The following is a 15,558-nucleotide window of genomic DNA, read 5'->3' as shown; positions in this document are numbered from 1 at the left end:
AGGAAAAAGAAGAAGCGTAAAAACAACCGGTCCGCTCCGTCCGGCATATTACCGTCCCACATGGGGTTTTAATTCGTCTCAATTCAACGACGAATGATGATGACCCGACAGCTAACAATGTGCCTGTAGAGTGGTCGATTAATCCACTGACGTCCTCGTCATCATCATCACCATCAGTTGTCAGCAAGTCTTCGTCGGAAAATGATAATTTTTCCAGTAGCCGCTGCTTGATGAACTAATGCGGCGAGTCCACATAGAGAGAGAGGACATAATTGATGGACAAATTTGTACAATAATAACTTTTGAACCAATTATGATCCAAATTTAAAAATAAAACATATCTAACAATCGGAAACTTTTCTATAATTACTAATAAATAAACGAAAAAAAGTTTTGCTCTAAAATATACATATAGTACGTCCTGACTTGAAAAACCCTGTCATGTTTTTTTTTAATCGTTGCTAGATTTTACAATCAATTGAAACAATTGTGACAAAATAATTCGTCAATTTTTTACGCGGTCCAATTATCATTGATTAATTACCGTCTGTCAATTTTTTCGAGAATGCTCTCACTTAGATTTTAATTTTGACATTGCTATGCTTATAAAACACATCAAATAAAGCAACAGAAGCAAATAAAATAAATTACATATTTTTTTCTATTTTTGCAAATATAAATATAATAACGTCTTCAACATATTAGCACACATAGTTCGAGGCTAAACGTATGCACATATTGTATTTATGTATGCAGCGCGTTATAAATGTTATTTACAAATTTCCACCATAAAAATAAAATTTTATATTTATTTCTCATTTTTTTTATTTACATTACAACGCATTATAAATCTATCTAGCATTGTATATATGTATGTATGTAAGTATATAAAAATCCAATTTGATTCAAAATTTATTACAATAATAAAAGGCGAACTTCAGCAACTTGTTCGCCCATTAGGTATGCATGTTAATACAAGTAGGTACTTGCATATGTATGTATGTATGAACTACAAAATTACAGCAACACTTTCGCCGCGAATTTCGCTCATAAATTACACACGCGATACAGATTTTGACAAGTCGTCAGACCATAAAATGAAACATTAAGACCATTGTGCAGTGCGACGTCAAACAGCCCGCAGATCGATTCATTGAAACCAATGAGCGAAATCAATAGAAATAAACACGTCGATTTTGATATACGAGCGTCGATGATTGAGCGATGCATCGTCATCGAAATGATTAATAATGTTTCCCCTATTATGTACACAAACACATTTATAATATTACATGTGAATGAATTCATACAATTATTATTACCAGTGTGCGCCAGGATGATGTACAAAGGCTCCAAAAACACATAAGGCATTGTAAGAATTATTTAATCTATAAGTGAATTAAAAAAGGAATATCGCGAGTCGAGACCAAGACAGCCTGGAAAAATTGATCGTTCTGGGGAAGCGTTGAGGGAAGCAGAGGAAGAAGACGATCTCCAACAAGATGAAGTGACCAGGTCAAAACTGTGACTGGGGAAACGATTTTCGGGTCACTATGAGCTGCGGGGACCATGACGGGCCGCATTTTGGAAGTTAGAAGACGGAAAAGTCACGACCTTGAGACATGAAAAAAGCGACCGAAAATAATATTAAGTTTATATGAGATGAGAGTAAATGAGAGTGAAAAAAGTGAGTAGAAAGAAGCGTATAGATAGTTATGTAGTTGTCATCGCTCTGATCTGACACAAGATTCCGATGTAAATTTTAATGATAAAACTTCTCAATGTTAGCTAACCTCCCTATGTTGGTAAGGTATCAAAGCGACCTGAAAAGTGGAAGTGGTTCAAAACCAGATCACAATTTTTTGACAGGAATTTCACTGAATTAACAGAGTGAAGCTAATAAAAAGATTGTAAAAAATAGACGATCATAGGAGGTTCTACTTTTTTGAGCTTTTCATTTACTTCTATGCAATATTTCACTGCTTTGTCTCACGCCTGAAATACTTCCAATTTATACATAACAGTTGGATTCCAAATTAAATATTTGAACCACGAATTAATTGTTTTACCAGACGATTCCCCCCCCCCCCCCCATCCAATTTAAAACCCTAATTTGAATCAATGTGGGGTCTGGTTCACTGCTTCAAACGTGACTAGGTAAATAGTAAAAAAAATATCTGACATAATTTCATACAATTCACGAACAATATGTTCTAACATCCAAATATACAAAAATACGCAATACAGATTTTAACACGCTGCACACAAAACTAATTTATCAACTAGTAATATGTTAGTATACATTCAGAAATAAGGGTGGATTTTCTGAAGCTACTAGATGTAGTGACTACCCGTGAAACTACGAGAGATGACACACTACTATGTAAGTATATATTGGATATCAGCAGTTAGAACAGGTCCAGGAGTTCCGGTACTTGGAGCGGGTTGCTGAACGACAAACTAGAATCTGATGATGATTTCAAATTGTATACACTGGGAACGGATAAACCGAAATTTCCGGGTGAACCATTATCGAAAAGGATGAAATATTATACATATATAGCCAAAAGGAAATGTTGAAAACTGCAGATATGTAGTTAAACAACTGGCCATGAGCTATATAATATATAATGGGTCGGTTTAGCCTAGTTTCGCGACATAGCTCAACCACAATTTCCACCTTCTACCTCATGGGGACGATTTGTAAACACACCGAGACTATGAGTAGCACATAGGAGGGAGGGACTCTGCTTGCTTAAGTGGTCTGTTAATTTTGAAAAGCACCTACCTACCTACCATTAAATTTATCTCGCACGCAAAGACGACGGTTCGTTAACGACCCCCACCCGCTAATGAAAACAATAGGGGTTTTCGGTCGACGCCTGCATATAGCCGCTAACGAACCGACTTGTTGAGCGAAAAGTTCGCCGAAAAATTTTAATTTTGCTCTGCGAAATTGGGATTGGAAACGTCAAAGACAGTTGACACGGGTCGCAGCATCGGGCTCGACCTGGCTTATCGATGTCCGCGCAAAATTTACATTCGGCTTATGTATTTGTTCCCAGAAATTGCCTGTCTGTGTGAGGGTCGCTTTTGCATATTTTTAGAATATAATATGTCCAGCCGCTTGCTTGTCCGTCGACACTTTTGAGCTTTTTTGGGACGTGGAATATTGTAGTCGACAAAAATGGACGCTTCGGAAACATTCTAATATAAGAAAAAGTTTGCGCAAGATTTTGCAAATCTATGGATCAATTCCCAAATAAAATCTTTTCTTGGCAGGGCCTGCCAAGAAAATATTTTAGCATTCATCAATTAGAATCCAAACTTTTCTTCCCAATATACATACATATAATATCTACTCGAGGCGCTTAGCCTTCTCCATTCTCTCGACTAACATACGGGTATCTCCAACCTATCTAAATCTAGCCAAACCTTCCGCCAACATTTCAATACAATGTTCAAGATTTTGTCTATCATCTTCTAACATACTTAGAAATTTCAGCTGAAAATTTCATAATTTCATGTCGCATTTCAATGGAACAAAAGTTGACGTATTGAAATAAGATTGTACGCTAGTTTCTCCTCTGATCAGTTTCAAAACTATAATCCAATGGAAAACACATCAAAATACATGTACCTGCACACTACTAATGACGAAAAATTAATACCAAACGAAATCATACTTGTAACAATACTCTAGAGAAAACTAAGTTTCGACTTGGAATCCACAAAACAGAACTAGGAAACAAAAAAAGCCACCCAAAGAGCAAAGTAGTAGGAAAAACTAGTTCGACTTCGCATCCAAGCAACTAAAAACTTCGATTATTAAGAAGTTTAATTCCAATGACAAATAAAATATACCGTCAATCAAGTGTCATAAATTCAATCGAATCAAAGTTCAACCGAATTCAACCCATTTAAACGAGTTACATACTAACAAAAGCTATTCAATAGGCACTAGATTTTCGGCACACAATGTAAGTGTAAACGTAGCACAGGAATCGCCAAACATGGACAAAAAAAATGCGGCAGAAACAGCAATTCAAACTAGAAAAAAAAACCTATGAATATTCCATCACAATAATTAAGTTCAATTCGTTGCGGTCAACGAAACAATCTTGTTTACAAAGCTCGACAATTTTTTAACGCCGTTTAAAATCGTTATTCAACTGGAATTCAAGTCAGGTCTAACAGGTACTTAGTTGTGTACACTATCTCTCCCATATTCTCGTTAAAAATGGTTCGTTAAGTAAAAACGTAAACAACTTACGAAGAGTGATGCTTGTTCTTGCCCATGTTTCTTTCGTTCGTTCGTTCGGCTTAACACTGCACTACACGAATTTATGACAGAGGATCGTTTCACAGAAGCGACCGGATGTCGACGATCGAACCACAAACCGAGATCAGACAATACGAAGATGAGAACGAAGGCGATCTTTCTCCACCGGAAGAGAGAAATGCGAAACGCGCGCGACGAGCACCGCCAACTAAGCAAGACAGCGAACAAGTGTTGCGCGCGCGCTTCTACCAAACGTACATTGCGCAAGCGCACCACTCCCAACACAACAACTTTGCCATCTATGAATGAAAATTTAAACTATACAGCGAAGATCTAAACCTAATTTAAACGATTTTTCAAATAATTATTTTCAGTTATATATTAATAGATAGATGTCACTAAATACTCTTTATTTCAATTGAATATCCAATCAAATATTCTTCATAACTATTGTATTTATTTCAATAATATTATTACAATAGGCCGTTATATTTGAAAGTGGCAAAAATCCATTTTTCTTCATTTGGGGAAATATCTCGGTAAACATTAAATATAATGTTTTGCGTTTAAAAATATTTGAAAATACTCTTGGCCTGTAATACGTTTATTCTGCTTTTCCAAGATTCTGAATACATCGGTAATAACAATTTATGATAATATAAGTGATAATAACAATTTATGAATTAAGTCGGACAGAAAGTGTTTTTGGAACTGGTAATTGGACTTCCGCGACTTTCAAATATAACGGCTCATATGTACGTACATAGATAATTTCAACTCAAAATAAGGCTTAGTATTTTTACTTTATTTATTTAACAATGCTTTTGTATTAAAACACACACACAAGCAAATGCAACTATAGATATGTACATAGGCTTTACTAGATACGTAGACTAAGCCAAGAAATATTAAATTACATAAATTTTGTCCACAGCATACAGGAACGTCCCGTGGGCATAAGCAAGTAAGTCTACACCTAAGGACGGCATATAATTTTCATTCAAGAATGAACTTCCAACCCTCAACTGATCTAAGTATATAAGTGCATTCTAATAGCTCTGTCTCCTCTTCATCGTTTTCGTCTTCAACGTTCGCTTTCAATTATTTTCATTTCAACATTCAACATATGTACGTGCAATCAAACGTCCACACTTGTTCAATACCGTTGATTGAAAACTGTTTCATCAAAGTCAGCGCCAGTATTTTTTTTGTTTACTGTTTAAATTTCACTTAAATGTCAACTCAAATGTAAGAAGTCACCCAATAAAGTCCTCTACATGAGGCCACCTCCCCCCCTCCAACGAATACAGTCGAAAAACGAGACGGTTGTCCAGCGATATAACACTAGAACAAGCGCACATCAATGTTCTAATTAAATAAAAAAAACAGTAATTTACAATATGATGTAAAATATATATTTATATTATTATAATAATGATTTTTATTTCCGTTTGTTTCATATTATTAAAAACAAACTATGCCTAAGAATGGCACAGCTTAGGGACGTTACTTACAACACATTACAATCTAGCAAGTACATACATATATTATTTTTATGATCCTAAAAATATATTTAATAAAAAAAAAATTCAACATAATAATATAAAAGCCAAGAGATTTGTCCCTCGATCTGACGTAATATCACTATGAAAAAAATATCGTAGCTATACAGTTCCGATCTCTACATACATACATATGTATGTATCTACATAAATGTAGGTCACTATTACTTCATACATTACTATTATGTACAAATTAAATTCCAAAATATAAAATAAAGAAATTATTTTACGTCTTAAAATGCGCGAATGCGACAGCATGCTCGATTCTCTTAAGTCTTAACCCTACATCAGATGCATTATAATAGGTACATTATGTACATATATACTAATGCAATTTCTAATTTTGCACGATTAAAATCGAACACATTCAGTATATATAATACAATCTACGTACATACATATACCCATGCATATTTACATCTGCATATGTTCAAACAAAAATTGAATGTACACATTGAATGATTGAATTTATAAAAAGAAATGAAAACACAAAAAAAGTTGACGCCCAATTCGATAAAATCTGCAAATATTTAAGTGAAAAATGCATCATACATTTGACCGATCATTTTGAATATAATGATCTCCAAGTTGTTCCAATTATTGTCGTAATTAACACAAAAGAGAGGAAAACCTCAATAGGACGTCAGAGTAAATTGACACTACAAAAGAATTAATTAATTGCGACAAGGCTCTTATTAATTAGCCGACACCGTATAAATTAGTTCAGATAAAATTTCCCCATTCATTAAAAAGTGTCTCTCGAGAATGGGGGAGCCAGGTAGATACACATCCGATCACCGAGTAATTAATTCAGTTCATTATGTGCGCCATTTCCTCGATGATATCACACTCGCTAAACGAAACTAACATTTTTATTAAATGCGTACATTTTCCGCTCGGAAAACCCGCCGCGGAATAAACAGCAACTCACATTTCTTTGCATTTATCTTAGTACTGGGAAGAACTCGAAAGAATATGAATATTTTATGTGCCTTAAGTCGAAATCCTCTTATTCTTCAGCGAGTCGCGAGGGACAGCTGTCATTTACACGCTTCAACTCCATAAAAATGTCTTTTTGAGTATGAAATAAAAATATATGCACAAAATATACCCTCAGGTGCTTTACGTTATCCCCAGTTGAATATTTATGTATTATAATATACATATATGTATGTACATTTGGGACAATTTGAAATATTGTTGAATTGATCAGAAACGATGGACCATTATTTCACCTTATGGACGATTGTCCTCTACGAACGGTTAGTAACCAGCTTGTGCATCATTAGATGCTTAATACAATAGAGTTGCAGAGCTGTATATTATATTACAGCAGGACTGGACTGACAAACTATTATATCATATACATTATAAACTTCAATTTACGCTCTACATATATATACATACATAAATACATATAAACTTAAACATTTGTTATTAATAACCATACTAACACACTTGTGAAGAGTCTCGATGATTACAACAAAATGTCTATACCCTTCAGGTATAAACACGGATTACCTAAACACAATCTGCTTTAGGTCATCGACTTTAGAGAGTTTTTAATTAATATTATGTATTAGATGTACATATTATGAGAATTTATAAGAATTGTAAATAGGTTTTTGAGCTCTTTTTCCTATTATGCTGTACATTAATATTAGAATAATATAATACTATGATTACTATCCAAATAAAATAAAATTGTAAAATAGAAAATGATCAGTAGATCAGTAGCTATTAAAATACATAGATATAAGATGTATTGTGAACATAATTTCGTAATACAAAAAAGCATTTAAAAATCAAAACTTGTTATTAATAAATGTTATTTAAATAAGTTCCCCAAATATGTATAAACATACATACATATGTATAAATTACAGTCCAAGTATAAGTTTCGTTCGTTCATGAACATACTAGTTTAACTTAGAACTAACTAAAACTAATCTGACCAGTTTAAGCCCACACAAAAGAACAAGTTGACAAACGAACTATGTAAATAGCTTGTTCATGCGCAAACTATTAGGCATAAGTTTAAATATTCTCAATACGTTTGTCTGATTCTCTATGTATGAATTCTTACCCTGGATTGTAAAATTTAGCGGAAATGGGAAATATAGCTATGTATGTACGTTGCAATGTGGTTTCCATTGTATTTGCCTTTTAAATACGTTTTGATATCCCAAAGGTTTTGACAGCTCAAACGTTTTGACGACTAAAAGTTTCATGCCACACCTGGTGAGTCTATTTGAATATAGGTTTTGACCACAGTGACCAACAAAAAATCGCGTTTTTTACTTACCGGAGCGGAGACTAATCGATCTTTACTAAGTTTGACCCACCGAATTCGACTATGACAATAAACGTGGTAAAGTGAAAAATTAACGAAATTAGTATTACGGGAAAAAATGCATTACAAAAATACATTTTTGACTTTTAAAATTCGCTAGATAATTTATTATAAGTATTTCAAAGCAATAAAAATCACAATCAATAGAAAACCATCTGACTATTGATTCCATTACTTATTTTTGACACAGCAATACCAAATTTTGAATTAAAGACTGCAAAAGCCAAAACTTTGTAAAAATTTCTCAGTTTTTTAAACCTTGATATATTTCTTAGACGATTAGAAAAATCATTGTCATATTCGAATTTAGTGAGTCAAGCTTAGTAAATATTGTTAAGGTTCCGCTCCGGTATTTTTTTTGTTGCTGAATACTATTAGCATTATAGTTAATGTATGAACAAACTAGCATGTTCATACACGAGCTGTGAACACTTGGACTGTAATATATGTATGTATATGTATAATAAACATAACTTACGAAACATTGACCAATGACTTGAAGATCCATCTCTTTAAAGAAGTGCCTTCGAATATTACATACATACATATGTATATGGAAATTACTAATAAAAGATTAATACAGATTATAAATTATGGTTTTAATAACTAATTGATGATTAATTTGATTGTATAATAATAATAATATACAAAAAATAAAACTTTCACTAATATCGAAACATTTGTAAAGTGAGAAATACATATGTACATATGTATGACTAGAATAGTACTCTGCATTACCGACTGCCGACATAGTGGAGCGAGTGAGGAAATTGAAGTGTAAAAGATTGCAATATTGGATAGCGAACAACTGAAATTGTTAATCGCATACATAGATGAAGCATGTCAACCGTCATCGACATGATGTATCTATGGATAACCTAATTTTGATTGGGAGGTTTGGTTAAATTATCAAAATTAGTGACATTGTATTGCTAATTCGACTCTGTCAGTATTCCATTAGCAAGCCTAGCTATCCTACTTCTACTTCCTCGTAGGATAAAATAATGGGGGACGAATCAAATGCCAGCCACGAACGACCAACTCACCAAGCGGATATACTCCATTTAGGTCATAAATCACAAACCAATGTGGCTGGAGTGCAATTTCAGTTCACAGAGCTTCATGGTGAATTCTACGTATCAATCAAGCACACAACAAACCGATTTAGACCTATTCCAAAGAAAAGACAATCCAACGCTTGAATTTTTTCCATCACCTTAATTAATTGTATGCCTTTATATTATTAACACTATATTTCATTTTTTTTTTTTTTAAAAACTTATATTTTGCCATTACGGTTTGCCCATGAGCGACATCTATGGTATTAAAATTGTACATATATAAATTTAAAGACTGTAAACTTGAAATCATATTCAAATAGTTGTGACATAGTGGGTAGGATGGTTTCACCAATTTGATGAAAAACCGCAACGATGAAATCAGATAAATTGGCAAACTCGATCGATCGCAAACTCGATCGAGTCACAAAGATCCAAGTCTGTCCAGCGGTACTACAGAATTACTTCCGAATAAAATATTTTCAATCTAGTTCAACCCTGGACTTGAACCCGGAACCTCTCTGTGGTTAGCATTAACGCAACCACCGAGCTATACTGCAGGCCTAATAATATATGTGATGCTTTAAATTTTATATCAAATGTAAAGGGGAGGTTCAAAGAAGGAATTCAAATTCACCATCAAATTTATATCGCTGCCATATCAAGACTTACATATACATACATATCTATTGAAAGGTGATTTAATAAATCTGTTTTATGAAATATATATTAGCATTTAATGAAAACTTTCATCTGTGACTGTGTCATTATCCATACTTTATTCAAATAAAGTCATTTAAGATGACAATAGATGCCCAGATCGATTGTTTCCAGAGTTTGCCTATTTGGCTGAATTAATTGTTGAAACGGTTCCACGCCAAATTGGCCACCTACTCCTTATTCGTCACCATTAATTGAATATTTAAATTTCTAATTATGTTAAAAATTTACATACATTTGTACAAATTTGGTCATAAGTGTCGCTTTGGGGCAACCTGTACTGACACCATGGAAAATATAATATAAAACAAAAATAAAATAAAACTAAAAAATCATATTTCACATCATACAATTTATTTAATTAATTAAAGTTTATTTTTTCATAGAATTTAAATAAGTTCAGAATAATCATTACATTTATCTTTCCTTACCTTTTTTTATTTCATTTTTTGGAGTCAACCACCCTAATTTGCATGCACTGCGAAAATGTCTACCTTACTTTTTCAAGCGCCCTCATATTTCGTTTTATCTTTGTTACAGTCTGGCAAAAAATATCTTTATATTCTTAAATATTTTATTCCTCATACTGAAGAAGACGCTCTTAGCATTATAAATATTTGACATTGACTTTTAAAAGTCTTAATAGAAATTACAAAAAAATCTTTTAAAGTTTTACATTTGTACCTACATATACATATATACTACTTATTTTTTAATGCTTTGGGTCCCTTGAAATTAAGGAACGACCCATAGAATATTTTTAAAAGAAAATTCCTCTATCAAATGTTACTAAAACTGACGGGGGAGGGGCGGTTGAAATGCTTAGAAAACAAAATGTGCAGATCAGAACCTTATTAATGAACAACGATTGTAAAAATATTACATATTGAGACTTTTTATCGAATCGTGGTATAATTCGTCATCTTGAAATAAAAGCACTGTGTATATACTATGTACTACTGTATAATTAACAACCACCCTTCAAGACAAATTACAGTGAAACAGCGAAACGTCACAGATCAAATACATTCTGACACCACGAAAGACTGGAATCATAATACAAACGAATGAAATATGAATCGTCACAGATGATATGACACCGTATAAAGCTTCCAGTAAGATGAAACATCAACTGGATCGTTCCCGTATGTGGAGCTGGCGACCTGCACTAATGTCTTACGTAAGTGAGACGGACAGTAACACATTAAAAGTGTCGGTCGGGTTTGGATTGAAACAAATTGAGCTGTACGCAAAGCTGGCCCGGGAAGCACCCACGGCCTTGTTCTCAATCACTGGTCTCGATGCAATTGCACTTTTCTCCACCAGCCCCAGTGTCATCGAACCGTTTAAAATGTACGTCACATTCGAGTGCGAAATTATTTAATCAAAACAATCAATAAGCCCCTACCGTACAAATATATATTATTGTACATATTATATGTATACATATATCCTTGGCGCCATAGAGTCTTCCGGTCCGCTTTTTTCCCGCTTATTTTATCGATCTGGCTAAGGTCGAAGCACTCCGTGCGAAACATGTTTACAAACAATACACTGTCGTATAAGTATGTTTTTTGAAGCAACGTAATACATTATTTACAATATTTTTATTCAATGTAAATTTCACCCTTTATGGCGTAAGTATGAAAGTTACATACAACCAACTCCCTCTCAAACTTTGAAAGAAAATACTATACAAATAGCCTTGATACAACACTTGGCATTGAATGTTATGTAATATCAACATATTATATTTGGGCCATTTTTAGAATCGAATATATGAGCCGCTTTTTTTATATACGATAAATATTTCGCAAAACATAAAATTTTTGTGTTTAACAACGTGTAAAAATACGTTTATTCTGATTTTCCGAGATTCGGGACATATCGATTTAAAATAAGTGACAAAAATTTGTGAAACAGAAATAGTGATATATTGGACTTCCGCCACTTTCAAGTATAACGGCTCATAAATGAATATGTGGGCGTCACATTGTAATAGCTGTTCATCAGAGGATCGTTACCAAAATCTCTTACAGACTTAATTTAATTAATGTTTAGAGTAACCAAAATTCGTCTCAAATAAAAGAAAGTTTTCCAAAATCTTCGATTTAAAAAGAATATTTACTCTAATGACTAAAGATCCCTGTTGAGAAGTCGCTGGAGAAATCTTTCAAGTTTTCCCACCAGCAAAAAGAATGTCCAGCTCATCCTAGAGCAAAATCTATAGATTTTAATTTATATATTTTATAAAATACATTTTTAAAAAATAACAATAAAAAATTAATAACCCCTGTGACCTGATAGGCTACCCCAATGCATCAATGCATCACAGTCTTACAAATAGAACAACAAAAAAAAATCAATCATTCATCTCATTCAATGGACACTTGTTAGTCAAATACGATCTCATAAAAATGGCTAATCCAAATAACACGACAATCTTATCATCTTAAGCAACCGGACAGTCTCTACAACATGAGACGAGTTGCCAAAACCAGATGTTCTCGCGACCATAGGTTGGAAAAGTCGACGACCAGTCAAAGCTCGACGACCAGTCATATTCAGAAGCCCAAAATTTATGCTCCGATAAAATCGAAAGATTGTTCGTATTTCCCTTTAATACTTCAAAGAAGTATTTAGAAACGGCAACAGTCATTCTCGAAGAAAGTGAATCAAAACCTTTTACCTCAATACGTAGAAAAGCTGTGGGAAATGAATATGGGTAATGCTCAAATTTCTCGTGTACAGGTATCGAAAAAAGTTCTTTTGTACTCTTTTAAGAGAGAGAATTTAGTTTCACTGGGACTCTATATAATAGACACAAATTTTAAAACGCTCCGAATTATCATGTCAGAAATTAACTTCTTCTTGTTGTTCCCTACATGTCATCAACGTCTAGACTTTGATACTTTAATTTGATACAATTAAACTAAAGACGCTAATTTACATATATGTATGTACGTACAATGTTGAAAAACTAATTATTCAACATTAATTATAGTTCATTCGAGTATCAGATATCAAAAACGAAATTGATAATAAGTGTTATTAAAGCATACAGTATTGAAGTAAGTATTTATTTACATACATACAGATATAGCAGTTATCTACGTACACGTTCGCACAACGAATAAAATTAATACATATCGTCGACGCTATTAAAAATCAATATTGGACATTACTCCACATTACTCCGAGCCGGATATATCACCCGCTTCGTGAAATAAAATGTCAATAACGATAACATCATACGATAAATGGAACGTTTCATTTCATTTTGCCCAAGTGGCCGACATTACGATTACCATCCCCGCCGCATGCTTTCACACCAGTGAACCTTTTGTTTTGGGAAATGTGAGAAAGTCTGCCGTGCGAGCAAACAATTAAGGCTCATGGCAGCGTGGAAAAGGAAGAGGAAGACCTCCATTGAGCCGAGGCATTGTCACGAAGGCACACATGAAATATGAGGAAGGGCTTAGCGGCAAACCTTTAGATTGGCCCGACAATGAGCCGAAAGAACACCATCGCTGCTTATAAACACAAGTAATGGCAATTAAAAATTAAATTCAACAATCATTTTCAACGAGTCTCCGATTATTCCCCCGGATAACGTGTAATCATAGAGGAAAAAGGGTGCTCGGATGAAGACAATACGTTGTCGGTAATAACGCGGGGAAAAAACAAAGGGAAAATTTCACCCTGGGCAAAAAACAACGAAACGAGATGGGTAAAAAAAAAACTCTAGAAATCACCGTATCAAACGATCCCCACAAAGTCGAGGATGTGCGAAAAAAATGGTACTGCGAGTGATTTGCGCACAATAGCGTAAAGGTTTCGGTCTGAAACCTCTCTGAGGGAAAAATGTACATATACATATACATATGTGCACTCTAAACTTTTCGCAATGAAAAATTCATACGTGTGCGATTATATTTAAATAGGTCAAATCGTTCTGAAGACAGACTCGAAGGCACCTACGCCCTCTTTTACTTCCGCAATATATTCGATCGATAAACGATAGCCAAGTTTCTGATAAATACATCGACCCAGTCGTAGAACGATGCATTGAATCAAATCCGCTAGGGGAGATACGGAAAAATCTATTATACAATAACGCTATAAATTTTTCTTTACATATTTCAAACAGTTATCACACATTCCGTTTCTGGATACAAAAACATTTAAGCGGAAGAGATTGTCTTTGATTTCATTCCAGTTGCCAAAACAAATATCCGCAGGATGTGAACAAATTTCCTAAGAAGAAAATTCACTCTTTGAAACGTACCAAGAATGAAATAGTCAGCATATAATAAATTATTTAGCCATATATGAAGCGAAAGGGAAAAGAAAAGAGAATCGATAATAATCACATATATTATACATATACCAGTGATCGTCACAGATCAGACGACATAGAACACTCACGGCGAATCTTTTAAAAATAATTGCAAATTTAAATAGATATCTCGTACCATATAAAAATCATTACCTACGACTAATACCCAACTCATCAATCGGTAAAGGATATATTATTATTTAATGTAGATAAACCGATACAAAAAAGGGTAAGTAAAAATCGCGGCGTCAAAATCGTGTTTTTTTCATTTATATTTTCCGATGATGTCATTACGGGTCGTTTATAAATTGGATTATAAATTTGAAATCATATTCAAATAGTGGTAGGATAGTTTTTCCAATTTTGATGAGGAACCGTTTCAACAATGAAATCAGATAAATTCGAAAACTCTGATAGGAAACGATTGACTTGGAGGTACAAATAGTTGGTGTTCCAAGTCTGACCAATAGCACTACAGAAATAAATTATTTTCAATCGAGGTCAGCCCATGGCCTTAACCCAGAACCTCTCAGTGGTTAGCATTAACGCAACCGCCGAGCTATACTGTTGGTTTTATATGTATATCAAAACTCAATGTAAAATCGTGGAGCGAAACTTGAGCTTTGTGTTCATCGACCAATCAGTGAGCTATTATCGTTATTGTTTTCGCCTAAAATTCAATTCCTTGGCTTTATAAAATAAATTATATGCATTCTTAATGAATAATACAATTTCAATGAACACACTTTTTAATTTTCATTTTACGGCACACAGCGTTCCGAATAAAATATGTAAAAGGACATAAATCTTTTGAACATAATCCACTAAAAATTACCTACCATAAAACTAAAAACAGAATTAATACTACAACGCTCGAACCTCAAAGGGAAAAAATCATAAAAAATGCATCGAATTAACAGGTGCATTCGTTTCCACACGTGAACGGGAGAAAGTGGTTCGCACGCGACATCCTCTCACACCCTCATGTCCCAAGGGAGCGAAAGTTCATTTCCCCCGGTGAATTTTTCATTTGCGATAAAATAATATTCCCTTTTTATATACAAACATACATATGTATGTATATGCACACCTGAATACCTCATTTTTTCCCCACTCGCGCCTCGGGAAACATTCGACGACAACAGATTAGGTAATTCCTGGCCTACGGAAACATTTACCTAGGAACTTTTTCGGTACATGTGAGTTGTCTTGGGTCTCTCTCTCCCTCTGAGAACCTGTGATTT

The 15,558-nt window shown here is 33.9% G+C and overlaps 1 protein-coding gene across 6 annotated transcripts in view; it reads right to left on the bottom strand.

Moving 5' to 3' along the window:
* Positions 1-15,558, bottom strand: part of nemy (cytochrome b561 family member no extended memory) — a 95,397-nt gene that overhangs the window by 60,123 nt on the left and 19,716 nt on the right. For 2 of the 6 annotated variants that reach the window (XM_077436813.1, XM_077436812.1), the window contains exon 1: positions 4,274-4,512. The exons of the other annotated variants lie outside the window; for them this stretch is intronic. In XM_077436813.1, the coding sequence (XP_077292939.1) occupies positions 4,274-4,299 (26 nt within the window). In that variant the 5' untranslated portion in view covers positions 4,300-4,512. Of the gene's footprint in view, positions 1-4,273; positions 4,513-15,558 lie in introns of those variants that run through there. 6 annotated transcript variants of the gene reach the window in all.

The sequence above is a fragment of the Arctopsyche grandis genome, chromosome 8 (assembly GCF_051622035.1).
Source record: "Arctopsyche grandis isolate Sample6627 chromosome 8, ASM5162203v2, whole genome shotgun sequence".
In the NCBI taxonomy this organism is placed as follows: Eukaryota; Metazoa; Arthropoda; class Insecta; order Trichoptera; family Hydropsychidae; genus Arctopsyche; species Arctopsyche grandis.
The sequence above is the reverse complement of the archived record's forward strand: the minus strand, read 5'-3'. Positions and strand labels throughout refer to the sequence as shown.